The 18,007-nt window shown below is 41.5% G+C and overlaps 1 protein-coding gene across 2 annotated transcripts in view; it reads left to right on the top strand.

The window, feature by feature from the left end:
• The first annotated feature begins 224 nt into the window (after nt 1-224).
• Nucleotides 225-18,007, top strand: part of gcm2 (glial cells missing transcription factor 2) — a 36,940-nt gene continuing 19,157 nt past the window's right edge. For both annotated transcript variants that reach the window (XM_073024644.1, XM_073024643.1), the window contains exons 1-4: nt 225-268; nt 5,358-5,513; nt 7,070-7,322; nt 14,612-14,724. In XM_073024644.1, the coding sequence (XP_072880745.1) occupies nt 5,421-5,513; nt 7,070-7,322; nt 14,612-14,724 (459 nt within the window). In that variant the 5' untranslated portion in view covers nt 225-268; nt 5,358-5,420. The remainder of the gene's footprint in view (nt 269-5,357; nt 5,514-7,069; nt 7,323-14,611; nt 14,725-18,007) is intronic.

Below are 18,007 nucleotides of genomic sequence, written 5' to 3'. Positions count from 1 at the left end.
ATAATCGTTTTTAAAAAAAAAACAATTCTCAATCTCTCAAGATAGACGTCACTCGTTAAAAGTAAGAAATGGAAAGGTTTTCACGAAATAATTGTTCGACCGACCGGAACGCGCCCGCCTCCCCTCTTGTTTTCTAGGGGGCTGTTCGCGTGAGGTGAGGAGAGCGGGCGCGTTCTCTGAAATGCTGGTTTGATCCATTTTCATCAGATGCAACATCGGAGACCGGGTAGTTGGAACGCACCGCGAAATTTCCGATCAGGACGGATTGGTAGGAAGTCCTTTCATCTGTAAATGCTGTACTTAAACGTTGATATTGCCAATTAATTAATTGTTGCTCCATTCCAATGTTAGAACATTTTAAAACTCTTCCCATGGAGATCTGGTTGTCTTGTACACAGAGTCTGGCACTTTTTAAGCAGGTTAGACAGCAACATTACAAATTTATCTGAGTCACTTCCACTGTCCTTTTCCAGGTGAATTTATAAACTGAGCCTCTGCTTCACCTTTTAGGGCGAGCCAATGACATCAGTCAAAAGCCGGAGAACGCTCCAAATACCCCAGCGAATTTACCCCAGCGAAATACCCCACTAAACTATCCACTGGAATATCTCATTACTTTTTATCTGTGTTTCCCCAGATTACAGTGTAACAGATCTCCAATAAAAAATTAACTGCCTCTGAGACCCAGGTAATTTTCTCGACGACATTTAAGCTCTCTCTTTTCCCTACCGTGCAGTGATTCGGAAAGATATATTTTTTTACCCGGAAATCTTAAAATTATAATATGAGATTCTTCATTTCTGGACAATATTCTGAGATAAATATAATTTTCATGCAGAAACTCTCCATTCGTGCAATCGGCATGGGTGGGATAATTCCGTGTGTGCTTTAATTACCTCGCATCGTTTATTCCACTAACTTGTACTTAAAACTCCAAACATTTCACGTTAGTCATGAACTAAGAAAAGTAAACGTCAAAGCTGGCATTTTCTTAGCTTTAAGCCGCGCATGAAAAGATTTGTGATAGAGATGGATGATAATCGTCTTTGAAACTTTGGAATGATATTGAAGACTTGGTCTTCCAGACACGTAGCGCAGAAAAAGAATGCAATTGTTCGTTTGCTATAGAATAGAAACAATGTGGGGAAAGAGTGGGAACCTGCTGAGGGCTGACTAGGTTCTATTGGGTGTCTAAATGTAAGTATCCTGCCTACCTACCTACAGAAAGAGTATTCCAGTATTACCCGTTTTGTCTGATACTTTATAACTGCCTGCCTCTTGGGAATCTTAGATGGAGAGACTCTGGAAAAAGTCAACATGATATACGTTGATTACAGTCAGCATGTCTTCATTTTGTTTGTTGTGAACAGGAGTCTGTGCCTGCATTAAATTTCAGACTACTGGTTAAGATGTAAAATGCATTCGATTTCATTCGTGCTTGCAGTTAAGCTTTAACGACAAACAACGTGTTAATTACCTGGGATAGATATTTTGATTTTGCATGTGCTAAAAAAAATACGTAGAAGTAAATTCTAAAGATTTCAGATTTGATTGATGTCAAGTAGAGGTTTACACCTGCTGTTCTTTTTTTCTCTCTTTATGTGACAGTGGAAAAATATTCAAAAATTTTGCAATATGATTTTAAAAAATAAATGCAGCGCTATAGATTAAAATTAACATCGTGTTGTCCAAATGTATTTTATATAGAAGTAAAAAATAAATAATTGTACTTTACCCTTTGTTCTACTTGAAATAGCAGAATAAGCTTCCAACTACATCGCACAGACTTAATTTACATTTGCCACAAAGCTATTTTAATTGTTAACACATTTACACTTGACAAACACTTCACAGTGTCCAGGTATGTCAATGGCAAAAATTTTGGAGGTTTAGGTAACTATGAAGATGATAGGAGAATTTGAAAACATTAACTCTATCTCCTTTACAATAGCATTGGAGAGAGACAGGAACAGACAAGTTAGAAAAGCATTTAACTGGAATAAGGGGAATTATGAGGCAGGGAATTGGAAGCTTAAATTGGAAACAGATGTTCTCAGGGAAAAGTGCGGCAGAAATGTGGCAAACCGTGAAACATCACAATAATTATACGTATTGTCTCTCTTAATATATAACAATATGTAATAAAATACAAATTTACTTTACTTCGTTCTATTTAGACCATTATCGTTCACTTTCTCTAACCATTGTAGTGCTTGTCCGGAGCATTTTCCCAGCCATAGTTTCTGGAAAATAGAAAGACAGCAAGACAATTTTTTCTGCAATCTTGTTAATAACTTCATGACCTTTTTAATGCGTGTGCTTGTGTGAGTATATATATCCAATATTACTACAAAAGTGCGATGTTAATATTGAATTTTTAAGCTTAAATACATCTTTTATTCTGAGGAAGGTTTCGACTTGAAACATTAATTGTGTCTCTTCACACTGACGCTGTCTGATCTGCGGAATGTCCCAGCATTTTCAGTTTTTAATTCAGATTTTCGGCATCTGAACATCCCAGTTGTCTTTAACCCACTTAAAGTCGACACTTGAGTGTCTTCATAATGCCATGGAATTCCCAAATCCTAGCCTTATTAAGATACACAAATAAAGGATCAAATATTCAGGGTAATAATCATCAAAGCGGAATGAGGGCCAATCACAGTATTCCTTCTCAACTTGAGTTTTTTTTAATATTCGTTGACCACATGGATATAAGGAAAATATATTTTACCTTAAAGGCCGTTACTGACCTTTCCCTTGAAAGCATTTCTCTCAAGACAACTTCCTTTTTTGCCATTGCTTTGCCAATGTGTACCAAACTGTCACGTGGAGGATTATCAATAAAGATCACACGTTCGTGTGAAAAACGTATGAAAATTGTACAAGGCATTGGTGAGGCCAAATTTGGAGTATTGTGTACAGTTCTGGTCACCACATTATAGGAAAGATGTCAACAAAATAGAGAGAGTACAGAGGAGATTTACTAGAATGTTACCTGGGTTTCAGCACCTAAGTTACAGAGAAAGGTTGAACAAGTCAGGTCCTTATTCTTTGGAGCGTAGACGGTTGAGGGGGGACTTGATAGAAGTATTTAAAATTATGAGGGGGATAGATAGAGTTGATGTGAATAGGCTTTTTCCATTGAGAGTAGGGGAGATTCAAACAAGAGGACATAAGTTGAGAGTTAGGGGGCAAAAGTTTAGGGGTAACACGAGGGGGGATTTCTTTACTCAGAGAGTGGTAGCTGTGTGGAACGAGCTTCCAGTAGAAGTGGTAGAGGCAGGTTCGATATTGTCATTTAAAAAAATTGGGTAGGTGTATGGACAGGAAAGGAATGGAGGGTTATGGCTGAGTGCGGGTCAGTGGGACTAGGTGAGAGTAAGCGTTCGGCACGGACTAGAAGGGCCGAGATGGCCTGTTTCCGTGCTGTAATTGTTACATGGTTATGTGGTTATATGGTTCTTTGCAAACCCGGAGCTCTCCTCAATTTCAGGCAGGCAATATTTATTAAGAGCTTTGATGTTGTTCGGATGATTCTTCTTTTGAAGAACTGTCAGCAAACAAATGGATGGTTTAAAATATTCGCTTCCATTGTGTATTATGCAGGATCTGTAGCCAAGTGAATGGTTCTGCAACTTTTGATTTTGCAAAATTTGGGGTATTGGTTTGATGCTAGGATTGGAGTTGGTTTACTTTTTGGAATGATTTAAAGTTACTTTATGTCTGGAGTTGGTACTGGTTTCGAGGTCAACCACGGGTTTGTCATTAGGATCAGTGATGTATCAATTTTAGTTGGAACGTTAATATCTGCAATTGGTGTTTGTTGAGTAGTCCTCAGGAAATATTCTGTGAACGAATATTTGTTTATCACATCAGGGCCGAGCAGATTTCTGAGTGAAGTCGGTGGCAGATAAGAAATAAAATTTCTGAAGACTGCAGCGCCCGTCTTTTCCTGGTCCGCTCGGTGAGGCTGAGTGTGTGTAGATACTGGAGCAGGATTTTGGGGAGGAGAGTGGTCGCAGTGGGTTGGGATGATAGTGAGGTGGTGTAGGTGCCATCGATTCCCTGTATTTATTTCATGCAAAGCCGTCACCCACCTAAGCAATCCGGGTCGGATCCAGTTCTACCCATCGCCATTTCCCTCTATGGTTGAATTATGGCCGTCATGTCTATATGTTCAGTAGCTATTTATCTCGAATCATCTCGTTGTTTAGTTCGTGCAATAAAGCTTTCAGTGAATTGAGCACTCAACTAAAAAGTCTGCTTTGCCAGAACAGGTTCCACGAAAAGATTTGACTTCTTCCTAAACTGTTTACATAAAACAACCGATTTGTTTGTTGCTCTGTTTATGGACTATACATAAAACGAGGCTGCATTTAACAACGTTTCTATATAAATATGAGAAAATACAAAACACGCCTTATATTCACAAAGCATTACGGTGCGTGGTGAATGCCATCCGCACTTGGACCAGCGGTAAAGTTGCTCTTTTGTGTAATGAATATATTTTAAAATACCAATTCTGTCGGTAACAGTTTGTAAAACACCAGCGCGATTTCGACCTCAATGTAAAGTTTGTTAACCTGCAACACAACCAACAATTCTCTATTTTTCCTGTTTGTGTTCATCTGTAGTTCAGACTACAAACAGGTTTACAATCATTAGCAGAGTTTCGCAGTACTTGGACATGTGGTTAAAATTCGCCATGAATTCTCCCCGCGCCATCCAATTACGTGCCTTGACTTACGTCTAGTTTAGCCAATTATTTTATCTTTGAAGTTGCTTTTGCCATTTTGTTTTGGTTTTGAGGAATGTGTAATTGTGTCTTATTAACAACATAAATCCGCAAACGTGTTCACAGGGCCAACTCGGTCTTGTATTTTGATGTGGTTTCGAGCCTTAATTTGTGGCGGGGTTCAGTTCCCTGTCTTCAGAGGCTGTTTGGTTGTATTTCCCAGAGTGGCAGGCAGGTGGTTCTGTTCGGCGAGCTGCTTGTCTGCTTTTGGATTATAACAGTCTACCTTCGCAGGTCACAAGCACAATTCAACTGAGATAAACAGCAGGTATCCCTTCTCCGCTTTTCACCTCACTGCCAAAGAAAGAACAAGTCCTGAATCCTGTGAGGATAAGAGGCGATGTAAGGTGCAGCCTCGTGGCTAAGAAAATAAGGCGGGGGCGGGGGGTGGGGGTGGAAGAACATAGTAGATGCGATGGGATCCCAACACCGCAGGTTTATCAACAAAAACCTCTGCCTTTTCTGAGCGCTTTGGGATGTTACCTTTATAATTCATTGTGTCAGCTGTCTACCACCAACCGTCTCGCTTCCTTCTCTGTCTTTCCGCCCTTTTATACAGTCCTCATGAGGTCAATGCCAACCGACGATTTTGAGCTGAACTGAGCTCCCGGCCGAGAGAATTATGTCCACGGGAGACCAATACGAAGATGCTGACTGCGTGTGTTCCAATGGAATGAAAATCGCTTGGGACATTAACGATCCCAAACTGCCTCAGGTAACTCTCATCGCTGCTGGCAAAGTCCTTTCCTGAAATGGAACGAATTCAGACTGCTAATTATTAACACCCAGTCTGGGGCAGTTTATAACTGAGAATTGATCCTAAATTGGCTTTTGAAATTCGTTAAATCTTCACTGTTTATGGCAAAGCACGATGCGAGGATTCTAACGCGTTATTTTAAAAGTTTAAAAGTATAAGGCCAAACTTTGGGATATATTGATTATTTAAGAGATGAGAGAAATTCAGGGACAAAGCGGATAATGAGCCGACCCACCGGATATCAAGCTTGATAGAGCAACCATGTTTTTAACTATGACACAGGTTTCCCTTTACCGTTGGCAAATTCGTCGGATTTTAAAGAGAGCCCTTTTGCAAATCTGCTGGGGTTGTGTTAGAAGTACTATATACTATGTAAGGTATCAAAGGGACCGAAGGAACGGCGTTAGAACGATTAACCCCATGTTCTGGAGTATAAGGTCCCATACTAGGCTTTCACGCTTCGTAAATAGAAATATAGAAAACCTACAATACAATTACAGGCTCTTCGGCCCACAATGCTGTGCCGAACACGTACTTACTTTAGAAATTACCTATGGTTACTCATAGCCATCTATTTTTCTAAGCTCCATGTACCTATCCAGGAGTCTCTTAAAATACCCTACTGTATCCTCCAGATCCGCCAAATTCGTTCCTATGAAAAGATTGGATGATGTAACTAAAAGTGATCACAAATTCGCATGTGTTTAACGTTTGCTGTAATATGGGGATCAGATGATCTTAATTTCTGTAATTAAAATTAATTGCAAAAAAATTGTGAACGTTTTTGCCTAAAGCACATCCATTGAAATGAGCCAATAGCGCAGATGAAAATTTAAGTTAATGCAATGTGGTAATCTGAAATTTAAAAAAAACTAAAATACTGGACAACAGACATCTTCGACCTGAAACACTGATGTACACAAGACAATAACTCTGTAAAAATAAGGGGTTTGTTTCTCCAAATTTTTTATTTATTTTTCATAATTATTATATAACCGGTTCCGTTTGTGAATTCACACTCCGCGGATTAATAAGTGGCAATCAAAACTTGTAAGTTGTTGGCTAGTGAGATCAGAGTAGACCGGACCATTTACAAACTGTCGCCGGGTTGGTAACATCAGGATTATGGGCAGTCGTGACAAACAAACAATGTCCAGCATTAAAAGTCTAATTTTCATACATATATTCGTTTCTTAACAATGGCTTCACTTCGAGTGATTGTTATTTCTTATCAGCCCTGTTAAGGCTTTTGATACTATTCGTTGCAGCAGCCGCATGACTAGATGGCCGAAGGGCCTATTTGTGCTGTACTTTTCTATGACTTTCTGACAGTATAACATTGCGGAGGTATAGTTGAGTGCTCTTTGTATTTTTTCCAATTTAAGGCCAAAATTGATGGCCATCCACATAAACAGAATCCGTTCTTGATCTGGAGATCGCCAGTAAATGTTTGTTTATAAAACACGTTTGTTCTGCTTCTTACAAGAATCAATGATTTTGTGTGCAATTTTCAGGATGTGAAGCAATTTGACACGTTTCAGGAATGGACGGATGGTTACGTGAGATATATTTATGTGGCCGACGATAAAAACGCGCAGAGGCACCTGAGTGGCTGGGCGATGAGAAACACCAACAACCATAACTGCCAGATCCTGAAGAAGTCTTGCCTGGGAGTGGTGATTTGCTCCAGTGACTGTACACTGCCCGGCGGGGGCAAACTGCAACTCAGGCCCGCGATTTGCGACAAGGCTCGTCAGAAGCAGCAGAGTAAGTATCCTAGTGCCGGATCATTTCCTCACAGAATCACTCTGACATTTCTTCAAATTTAATGCAGGTCTAAACTTGCTAACAAAACAGCAGGAAGCAAATCTGAAAAGGCAGTTGAAAGGAAGTTGCTGGAGTCGTGAGCAACAATGCTGGATAAACTCTGCAGGCCAGGCAGCATCTAGGAAAAGAGTACGTCCAGCCGATGTTTCAGGCCGAAACCCTTTGGCAGGTCCTACCTGGCCTGCGGAGTTCCTCCAGCATGTTGTGTGTGTTTCTCGGATTTCCCAGCATCTGCAGATTTTTTCTTGTTTGTGCTGGAGACATGAAGGCGTTTTCTGCAAATGCAAGTTTTTAAATAAAGTCCATGGACTTAAAATGAAACTTGAAATGCATTCTTTCCACTCCACATCGGTACTTCTGAAATTAATATAAAATGAGAGAATACTGGAAACGCTGACACAGTAAGGCTGCATCTGTGGAGAGAGAAACAGATCCTTCATGTGAAGGAGAGAAATGAAGCTGGGTGGGTGAGGAGGAATATTTGATAGGGTAAAACCAAGGTGACAGTGAGAAGTTATGAAAAAGGTCATCTGGTCAATGACTGAGTGCCAGCAGTTAGAGAGACAAAAAGGAACACACACAAAATACTGGAGGAACTTTTGTCCTCAACAGGACAGAAAGGATGTGGGAATTGTGAAATGCAGAGAAGGAGGTCATGCCTGGCGGGTGAAGGTGGGCATGTCATTATTTCCAGAGAGAAAAGAAAAATAAAGGGAAAAATAAACAAGCAGAGCCAGTATCACAGATGGATGACTGGTGCAGACAGTAATCTAGTTACCTGAGTTCTGTAATGAATTCAGAAAGCTGCAATGTACCCAGACTGTAGGTGCTCTCCGTTAATCATGTGTTGGGCACAGTGTAAAGATGTTGAGGCCACAGACCGAACATGTCAGAGTGGGAGTGTGACACATTTCTACTTCAGAATTTGCTGCCTCTATAGCAATCAAATGTGCCTTGGCTTCACGTTAAAAATAAATTGTTATCAGGAATTATCCAAAAAACAACACATTGTGGGGGATTGCTGGAATTGCTGGCAACACTCAGCAGGGCAGGCAGAATGGAGAATGGTATAGAATTATTGGCCACCACAACACTTACAATTGCATTTTGCCAATACAGACCCACTGTAGGGTAGGGCCCTGGAAAGAGCCACCAGTGAAGGGTTCCTCATTGGGTATTCAGTTGACCCGCTGAGGCCAGCACTGGGGTCTGCTTTTCATTTCTTTATTTATTCTTCCACATTTCTTACACAACATAGAAGGGACCATTCAGCCCATCAAGTCCATGCCAGCTCTACGTGCAACCCCATCAATCTCATTGCCCCACTTACCTCCCTGCAACCTATTCCTTCTGAAGTGTTTATTACCACAACCCCAATTCTCCCACCAATCACAAGTGCAATTATGAAGAAAACATGGCAGTGGCTCTACTTCCTTAGAAGTTTGTGAAGATTCAGCATATCATCAAAAACTTTGACAAACTTGTACACGTGTAGTGGAGAGTATCTTGACTAGTTATATCACAGCCTGCTATGACACCAATGCCCTTGTATGGAATATCCTACAGAAAGTAGTGGATCTAGCCCAGTCTATCACAAATAAAGCCCTTCCCACCATTGAGCACAACTACATGGAGCACTGTCGTAGGAAAGCAGCATCCATCATCAGGGACCCCCACCACACAGGTCATGCTGTCTTCTTACTGTTGCCATCAGGAAGAAGGTTTAGGAGCCTCCGGACTCACATTACCAGGTTCAGGAACAGTTATTACCCTTCAACCACCAGGCTATTGAACTAAAGAGGATAACTTCACTTGCCCCATCACTGAACTGTTCCCACTAATTATAGACTCACTTTCAAGGACCCTTCATCTCATGTTCTTGATATTTATTGCTAATTTATTTATTATTGTTATTACTTTTTTCTTTTGTTTTTGCACAATTTGATGTCTTTTACTCGTTGGTTGCTTGTCCATCCTGTTGGGTGTGGTATACTTCATTGATTCTAGTTTGGCTCCTGGATTTACTGAGTATGCCTGCTAGAAAATGAATCTCAGGGTTGTATATGATGACATATATGTACTTGGGTATAAACTTACTTTGAACTTTGAATTTCAAACCATCTACATACTGGAGACAATTTATAGTAACTGATTAACCTACCAACTCTCATGTCTTTGTAAAGGAGTGCATCTGGAGAAACACATAAGGTCACAGAAAGAATGTGCAAACTCAATACAGATGACAGGATTGAACTGGGTTGCTGAGGTTGTATTGTCAAAATAATTATTTTTAAGTAGATGTATTTTTAAGTTATATTTCTATTTCAACTGTTATCTGATAGTTGTCAGGAATACTTGGAAATAGTTGTAATTTCTTTTGGCATTAGTCATTTGAGAGAGAGGCCTCAAACCAGCTAGGGCTCCAGACCTAAGGCCTATTTACCTGAGACCCAGTTGCCCAGTTACTACACAAGACCCACTCAGGTTCTCAAGATGGCATGGCTACATGGCTTTGAACTTGGTTAGATATATGGGGCACAGAAATTCAGCAGGGCTGCAAAGAACTGTGCATGAGGTAAATCTAGCATGAGTTGGTCCTTTTCTTCTTTGACTGAGGCTAAAGTAAGGTTATTAGTACAATAAGATGAAGTATCATTCTACTAGAAAAGTATTTTATCAGATTTGTTATCCTTTCCTGTGGTAAATGTAGAGATTGATTGCCTTAACTTTCCTGGAAGAGTAATTGGAATTATTGTACAAACCACCATTTTCAAATTAATTTTGATTCTGTGAAAGTTCTCACCAAAAAGTAACATGAGATTGCAGCATAAAAAGGTACCGCAGAAATATGATTTTACATGAACCATGCACTCTTCTATTCCTTTATAAAGTAATTATACCCATTTAGACAAATATATATGCTCCATCCTGACAACTGCTGAAGAAATCATATTTCTTTATCACATAGGAGGCATTCTTCCTATCTCAGAACAAGCTCATCAACTCCCATCCCCATGTAGTTCTTTTAAGCTACTTTCTTTCATGTGCTCGTTAACTCCCTCCTAATTATCCGCATGCACAGGGGGCAATTAATCTACCAATCTGCATGTCTTTGGTATGGGGAAGAAACCCATGTGGTCACCAAGAGAATATGCAAACCCCGTTCAACCACCACAGGTATTCAGATTGAATGTGTGTTATTGGAGCCATGAGTCAGCAAATTACCAGACCTGCCACTGTCTGCACTTTTCCGTGCTCTATTTCACCTCCAGGTAAAGATGTGTTTTGTTCTGCTCTCTAGCTAACATTTTGCTGCACTCTACTACACCTTCCTCTATTATAAGTCTTTATAATTTTGATAAGCTCTGTTGTCAAATATAAACTCAAATGAAATGATACCTCCAACTCGTCAAATCTCTTTTTGTAGCTCTCACCCTCATTGTTGATAGCATAATATTGACAGAGGCTTAACTGAAAATTCATTCATAACTTTTGAGATAGCCAAGGACACCAGGGACCCAAATTAGCAGACAAGCACCAACAGAATATTTTAAGGAAAACTCTTTGTATTAAACTATGGCAATGTTTCCAAAACAATTCCAGTGCAGCTATTGGTAACTGTGAAGTGTAGTGTATGTACCATAGTCAACCATAGACCATAAATGACAAAGGAAATTGACAGATGTGCATGAAGGTTGCAAATTCAGGACTTCAGTCCCTGGTCTGCAGCCTTTTAAAGGGAGAAGCTGGTGTTATTCTTACAATTAGAAATGTTAAAAAGGTTTAGACAATACTCAATGGACAACCAGGTTGTTTTGTTTTAGCCAGTGTTGCACTGGATTGGAATTTATTACACTCAATTTTCAATCATGTTCAGGAAGAATCTTGAATCTTCTGCCCTTTGACTTCTCAGAACATGCCAGGGACTTAATGCTTTGTGGCTATTTTTGTTCTCAAGCATACTAGAAGTAACCCTGCATCAATGCAAAAGAGCAATAAAGACCATTAGGTATAAGAACAGAATTAGGCTATTTGACCTATCTAGTCTGCTCCACCATAAAGCCATGACTATTTTTTCCTTCAACTTCTCTCTGTAACTCTTAATCCTGTTATCAATAAAGAAGCTATCAATCTCTGCCACAATTGATAAAATGGGTAGAGTATTGGCAGATAGAATTTAATCCTGGTAAGTGTGAAGTAAGGCTCTTTGGGAGGTCTAATTAGATACAGTAGGTCTACACATGGAAGGTAGGGCCCAAATAAGTAATGAAGAACAGGGGTCTTGATGTACAAAACCCTGTATCCCTAAAGGTGGCAACAGGGGTAAATAAGATGAAGTAAGTCTTTGTAGGCACATACTCATCCACACAGGTTTTAATGAAGTCAGCAATAACTGTAGCATTCTCATCCAGATTCAAAGATGAATCCCTGAATACGGTCCAGACCACCAATTCAAAGCAGTCCTGTAAATGCTCCTGTTCTTCTCTTGTCCATACCTTCTTGGCCCTCAGTACTGGTGCTGCAGTCTTCAGTCTCAGCCTAACTCAGGGAGAGAGAGTACAGCCAGGTGATTATATTCCTTTTTTCAAAGAAAGGGGTTTCCTTTTTGAGAAGGTGCAGGAAAGATTCACGATGTTGTTATCAAGACTGGAGGACTTGATTTATAAAGAGATACTGAATAGGCTGGGACTTTATTCCCCAGAGTGTATGAAGCTGATTTTATAGTATAACATCATTAAGGGTGAAGTGTCATAAATCAGGTGTTGAATCAGGACCCAACAGCAGGACAGAGACACTGGAGTCCCAGAAACAGGACAAGACAGAACCCAAGGACAGGACGGGATGCGGTCTAAGCAGGACCAGGATGAGGGACTGGGAACAAGGAGCCTGGGGTGGACTCCGAGCCCGAGACTGGACAAGGACCCTGAACCTGGGTCTTGTCTTGGACCCCCAAACCCAGGCAAAGACGTGACGAGGCTTGGCTAGGGACTTGGGGTCTCGAGGCTTGTCTCGAGGCTGGAGGCTGGAGGCTTGTCTCGAGGCTGGAGGCTGGAGGCTGCAGGCTTGTCTCGAGGCTGGAGGCTGGAGGCTGCAGGCTTGTCTCGAGGCTGGAGGCTGCAGGCTTGTCTCGAGGCTTGAGGCTGGAGGCTGCAGGCTTGGAGCTTGGGAAACTCAGAGGCTGAAGCTAGGGGCAGACTAGGAACTGTACATCAACATGAAGCCAGGACTTATCCTCCAACAAGCCAGGACTCATCTTTAACACCACACCAAGGTGGGGCAGAACCATCCATCAGGTAACAGCAGAACAGCCTGACCTACCCAACAGAGGCAAAGACAAGACAAATTCTCCCCACAGGGCAACAGCAGAACAGCCTGACTTACCCCACAGAGGCAAGGACAAGATAAGACAGATCCCCGCACAGGGCAACAGCAGAACAGCCAGACTTACCCCACAGGGGCAAGGACAGGAAGAGACAAACACCAAGGAACAACAGACCATTCCACCTCTGCATCGGGGTAGCTCCGAGTAGCCATTACAGCCAGCAGCCTTGGCTGGCTACAGAAGCAACCAGATCCCTACCTAGCTCGGAGTGGCTGACAGCCACCCAGCTGGCCCGGGAAACAGCTGAATCCATACCACAATGACCACTCCAACTACTACCAGCAAGTCTCCCAGAACCCATGGTTCTCCAACACAGCCCCAAGGATGGCAAGAGTCCATTCTAGCCTTCCACCAGCCATCTGTGCCATGAGTGTCTTGTCTTGACAAAACAACCATCCCATCCCACATGCAATACCAGGGCCACTTATATTCCCAGTTCCAATATGACCCTCAGGTGTTTCTAGTTAAGTCCAACCACTGCAACGATCCACCGGAAAACCCAGAGTCCGCGGACTGGACCATGGACTTCGTACTGAACCACCACATGAAGATGAGGAGGATGGTCACAATCATTTTCCCAGGGTAGAGGAGTCTAAGACTTCAGGACATAAGTTTAAAGCCCAAGGGGAAAGATTTAAAAGGGACCTGAGGGAAAACCTTTTAACCCAGAGAATGGTGGGTACGTAGAATGAGCTACCAGAGAAAGTAGTAGAGGCAGGTGCAATTACAATGTTTAAACAGGCATTAAAAATGTGTAGAGAGGTATGGACCTAATGCAGGAAAGGCTTGTAGAGATATATTAATCAGGATGGTAGAAGGTTACCATGCTGTCTGAGTCTCTGACTCTAGGCAGTCTGCTTTTGTTTTGCTAACATAAAACACATTGCAGTGTTATGTCATTTGCAGACTTTGAAATTACTCTTTGAATGTAACAACGTTCCACTATTTAATTCAATTATTGTCGATCAGCATCTCAATTGCCGCAGGTTTCGTGATGTCCTTTCCTTAAAAAAAAAATTCATCTCCCCTTCAATGAATCCAGTATCCAGTATTTTCATTTTGTTTCCTCACATTTCCTTCAGACTTAGAAGGATGTCATTCAGCCCATCAAGTCTAGGTTAGTTCTCAGGGAAATCATTCCCCCACCCATTTCTCTGTATAAACTATTCTATCTCACATCCCTATCACCTCTGCTCTCCTACACTAGAGATAGTTTATGGCAGCCAATTAACCTACAAACCAGAATGTCTTTGGGATGTGGGTATCTGTAGGGGGAGGGAATGATAGATACTTCCATTCAAAATCCACTCACAAATCCTGCTCAACCTGTTGAGTTCCACCAGCAGCAGACTGTTTGTCATTCCGGATGCCAGCATCCACATACTCTTGTGTCTCCAAAAGTAATGTGGTCTTAAAGGGTTTTCACTCAAAACATCAACAATTCCTTTTCCACTACAGTTGCTGCTTGACTTTGCCCAGCAGATTGTAAGTTGCCTCACTTAGTTTTTCTTGTTTTTCTTGATCCCATCTTGGAGGTGTCACTTTGGAAATTTGACTTTCAGTGGAAACCCTCGGTCAGAAGCTAGATGTTTAAAAAACTGCAGATGCTGGAAACACCCAGCAGGTCAGGCAGCATTTGTGGAAAGAGAAAGTTAATGTTCCAGGCTGAAGATCCTCTATCAGGGTTTAAACCTACATTAAACACTGGCAATGGGCAATGGGAGGACAAACTTTAAGGATCATCTCTCAGATAGAATTTCCAGATTCCATTGGTGTTGTAACTGAGCCCATTGTGTGTCCTGTTTCTCTATTACAACAAAAATTAATATGTAGCTTTGTTTTCCAGAGAAAATGTGTCCGAACTGTAACTCAGGATTGGAGTTGGTTCCATGTCGAGGTCACAGTGGCTATCCAGTAACTAACTTTTGGAGACTTGATGCCAAAGCCATATTTTTCCAGGTAAGGCTTCTCAGGAGACAAAAGAGAATATTAAATGTTCTTTAATCCCTCATCAGACCTCAGTTTGGCCTTCTGCATGATCGGTACCCAAAATGATGTCCAGTGCACCAAATCTGACCAGCAACAACCTTTGGGTTGTCGCTGCTGAAGGGATCCAACATTTTACCGTGTGTGGGGAATACAGCAGAGATCTTCCTTCCACAACCCCCAACAGTGCAGTCATTATAGGGAGCTAGTGAGAGGGTCAGAGAGATTATATTGGTCAAGGAGAGAGTCATAGTCAAAGAGTTTATTTTACATTTGCACAAGCACATGTATGCACCGATGCAATGAAAAACTTATTTGCGACAGCCTCATGGGCATCAGATATACAACGTTCACAAGAAAAACAAAAATAAACATAAATGGACAATTTTATGAGAAAGAACACAATTAGAATAAAACAAAACAAAGTAGATATTAGAACAAAGTGATCAAAGTGGTCAGAGTGTTGCTATACTGAGTGTAACAGCCAAACCAAACCAAACCAAAATAATTGCTGCTGCTGGCAACCCTAAAGATATGTTGCATGATCTACCCTTACTTCTGTAATGATTGCTCCAAAGGTCGAGGATATGCATTCGATCCTTTATTAGCAATTAGCAAACATATCATCTTGAAGCTAGAAAACTTAATTGTATAGAAGTGTATAATTGTATACAAGTGTAACTTAAGTGTAACTGAGCATTATTGAGTGATCAGTGACCAGCTACTACAAACTGCAATGAACAAAGCATTAAGATGTAACTTATTCCCTTCACTTTTACCACACACCCCCCCCCGCCCCCCCCACCACTACACATATGACTAGTTGCCATAATAAGCATGCAACACAGAACACAATGCAGATAGGGAACAGATGCATGGCTCCTACAATAAAGTAGTGCTAAAGTTTGTGCAGGTTCAAGAACCAAATAGTTGAAGGGAAGAGATTGTTCTTGAACTTTTGTGGTTTGGGAATTCAGGCTTCTGCATCTCCTGCCCGATAATAGCTGCAAAAAGATGGCAAGGCCTGGATGGTGGAGATCTTTGATAGATGTTCCCTTCTTGAGGCAGTACTTCATGCAGGTATACCAATGTTAGGGAGGTACTGGGCTGAGTCTACTACTCTGCAGCTTCTTACTTTCTTGAACATTCACATTACTGTACCAGGCCATGAGGAAATCAGTCAGAATACTTCCAACAGAACATCTGAGGATGTTTGGCAGCTGTGTTGAGTAGGCAGCAATGGTGGGAGTGAGGGCAGCATTGGATTCAGAGTGCGAGTGGGAGTGGAGGCAAGGTTGGGTACATAACAAGGCTAAGAGTGGAAAAGAGAACCATAAAAGGGAGGTTCTTTCAAAAGCTGTGTGTCTGGAGGGCTGAGTGAGACACTAAATGGCACATGAGGAAAGAGCAGGTCTGACACTGATGACACTACAGCCTGAAAGCTGAGAGAGGCTTCAGTGGAGTCTGAACAGAAGTGTGGAAAAGGACAAGTTTGACTGAGGCAGGCAGAACTGAAAAAGTAAGGATGAGCCTGAGCAGAAAGGAGCAGAGCACTGGGAATACTTTGGCTGTAAAGTGGAACTAAGTGCAAGGGGAGAATCAAAACTGTGGTGAGACTGTAGAATAGATCACAGTCATGTCAGGAAATGGAGCAACAAGCGAGAGGGCACAGATAGTGGAGCAGAGTGAGATTTAAGGAAGTGGAGCTGAGACTTGGGAGGACCATCAAGATACAGGACAGGAGGCACCTGGAAATGTTAAGAGGGAGAGCAGAGTGAAAGACTGGAGAATTCAGAGCATTGGGGAAGAGGGACTAAGAATGAATCGGGTGTGATATTTGGACCACTAAGAGTGAGGCTAGATCAAAGAGTGATGTCACAACAGAGTGAGGAGCAGACTGATGGAGATTAGGAGTACAGAGTCTTGAGAAAGTGAGAGATAGACCAATGGCTGAGGCAGGAGAGAAGCAGAGAGTCAGGAGACAGTGAGGCTGAGTGGAGACCTAGAATGAACATCGTATAGAGCGGGGAAGTGAGACTGAAAAAGTTAGTGGAATGGAAGAAGAATGTTCCTGAGAGAGGATCGTTACGTGAATTGTCTTCTAATTTATTGGAATTGACCTTAAGACCAGTTTTCTTACAAAACTTATCAAGGACCATGAGGTCTGTCAATATACCTTTGAGAGAGTGACTCAAGCAATTTCAAATTAGTCTTTTAAACATTAAACAAAATGCAAAGAAATATTTAAACATGTGCAGATGCTTGAAGGAAAAGCTGGGATATTAGAGTCCTACAGCACAGAATTATATTTCCCTCTACCACCATTCTGGCAGCACAATCCAGACGCTCACTACTCCCTGTGTAAAAAATACTTGCCTACACATCTCCTTTGAATTTTCTGCCCTCACCTTAAATGCATGCCCTTTACTATTAGACATTTCAACCCTAGAAAAAAATACCGGCTGCCAGAGAAAATGACTCAAGTTTGTTCATCCTCTCCTTATAGTGCATGTCTTCTAATCCAGGCAGCATCCTGGCAAATATTTTCTGTATCCTCTCCAAAGCCTCTACATCCTTCCTACAATGATTCAACCAGAACTGAATGCAACATTCCAGATACAGTCTAACGAGAGGCCTCTGAAGCTGCAACTTGTGTCTCTTGAACTTACAGCTTCAACTAATAAAGGCAAGCACATTACCACTCTTTTAACTTGTGCAGCCACTTTCAGGGAACTATGGACTTGGAGCCCAAGATTCTGCCATCCAACAGCACTGTTAAGCCTTAGAGCTGACCCTCTTGAAGTTTAGCCTGAAATGATTCAAGAGCAGCTGAGTTTCAATAGGAGTCACTTTCAACTATCAAAAATGATAAAGACCATTCCTGCTGGAGGAACTATAGAGAGCAACAGACAGCCGACATTTCAGCTCAAGACATTAATGGTCCATTTTCCTCTGCAGATGTTACCTGAACCCAATGAGTTCCTTGAGCAGTGTTTTCTTTTGCTCCAGATTCCACCATTTAAAAATTGGTAAATTGGTTTATTATTGTCATATTTACCAAGCATCAGTTCGATGACAGAAGTGATGGCTTTGTGACCACATTGTGGATAATACAAAGATAGGTTGAGGAAGCAGGGAATCTGAAGAAAGACTTGGACAGATTAGGAGATTGCACAAATAAGTGGCAGATGGAATACAGCATACTAAAGTGTATGGTCTTGCACTTTGGAAGAAGGAATAAAGGTGTGGACTATTT

Source organism: Hemitrygon akajei, chromosome 20, assembly GCF_048418815.1.
Source record: "Hemitrygon akajei chromosome 20, sHemAka1.3, whole genome shotgun sequence".
NCBI lineage: Eukaryota > Metazoa > Chordata > Chondrichthyes > Myliobatiformes > Dasyatidae > Hemitrygon > Hemitrygon akajei.
This window is presented reverse-complemented; position numbering and strand designations above follow the sequence as displayed.